Consider the following 1,428-nt stretch of genomic DNA (forward strand, 5'->3'; position numbering starts at 1 on the left):
TTAAGCGTTGTTTACACGTTATTTCTTATAATTGACGAGTTAACTGTTGGAAAAGTGTCACATCCTTCGTTTTTGTGTGACACACCTTGTGCTATCGTTTATGTATAGGTTAGGTGTCAGTAGATATGTCTAAAGGATAGCCGTCGGTTTTTTCTACGAATAAGTTTGAAAGCGTCGTAAAACCAATAGTAACCCATCAGAAACATATAACATAAGAGAATTTTTTTTTTTCTTTTGTATTTACATTACTACATTTGTTATCACAACATTTAGTATACAATTTCTAATATTTAATGAAATAACATAACTGTCAAATAGTAATTTATCCAATCAAATAATGAAATAAATAAAATGCATTTACTCTAAAATATGTAGATCACTGTTCACAAAAAAGAATATTTGTTTAAATATATATAAACATAAAAAAAAGGGAAAGACCCGTCCTAATCATTCCCCTCTATCTCGTCAACCTCATCCTCATTGTCCTCTGTCGCTTCCTCCTCCAATGCTGCCACTATCTTGCCATGCTCCCTCATCCATTGCCGAAAGGAATCTAACTTAGCCTTCAGCTTGGCCTCCATGTTGGCATCCAACTCTGACCTCATCTGAGAGAAGCTGGTCTCCATCTCAGCAGAGAATGTCGTAACATGCCTGGAAATCTCATCTTGTGTGGTAGAGGTAGAAACTCCAGATACACCCCCTACGACCTGAGCCCTTAGACTCAACCCTTCATCTTCCCTCCAGCAGCCTCCCTCCATAGGTCGTAAAGATCATGCTCGCGTATCGTAATACCTCCTGACATATGCGATCGACTTTTTTTCAGCTGCTGGAATATCTTCTGCAAACAAAAGAAGTTACATTCAGTTAGAGCTAACATGATTACCTTCAAACTAGTTTAACTCTTCAATTACCTCAATCGCACGGGATCTGTCATTGATCTTGATTAGTTGGACCGTCTTCTGTGGGTGCACTCATGTACATCGGCAGCGAAGGATTCTCGTCCAATCTCCACGGTCTATCCATAAAATGAAATAGTTTGAATACATCTTCGAACTATAGAAAACCTTATAGAATAAATGAAATCTTACCAGCCTCTGCTTGTATTCCGTTTGTGGGAGCCACCCACCAGTGTGCTTGGAGGGGCCCATGCCTCCATAGTCTAACCGCTTGTATCGTTTTGCCGCTCCCTCTTCTTCTAGTAGTCCGGAGAAACCCAAGCCCTAAGCAGCGTGGCAAAAACATCCTCTCCGAGCCATAGAGGACGTTGTCGCAATTTCCGGATATTGCCAAACATTTCTTGGATGCGATCGCTGCCTTTGCGCTCGAAGTTGCGCCGAATGTGCGACTCATGCTCAGATCGTCAGGAGAATTATTTATGCAAATATTATAGGAATTATGTTCGATTAAATAAAAACAACTTATTTGTGA

General features: G+C 40.1%; 1 protein-coding gene across 1 annotated transcript; it reads right to left on the bottom strand.

The window, feature by feature from the left end:
- Window positions 1-345: 345 nt before the first annotated feature.
- On the bottom strand, window positions 346-1,186 carry LOC110021936. The gene is made up of 2 exons (XM_020720665.1): window positions 912-1,186; window positions 346-838 (listed from the first exon to the last, which is right to left on the bottom strand). Exon 2 carries the CDS (start codon window positions 756-758, stop codon window positions 444-446), a length of 315 nt encoding a protein of 104 aa, XP_020576324.1. The 5' UTR covers window positions 759-838; window positions 912-1,186; the 3' UTR covers window positions 346-443.
- Between the last annotated feature and the right edge of the window lie 242 nt (window positions 1,187-1,428).

The sequence above is a fragment of the Phalaenopsis equestris genome, unplaced genomic scaffold (assembly GCF_001263595.1).
Source record: "Phalaenopsis equestris unplaced genomic scaffold, ASM126359v1 Scaffold000152, whole genome shotgun sequence".
Taxonomy (NCBI): Eukaryota; Viridiplantae; Streptophyta; class Magnoliopsida; order Asparagales; family Orchidaceae; genus Phalaenopsis; species Phalaenopsis equestris.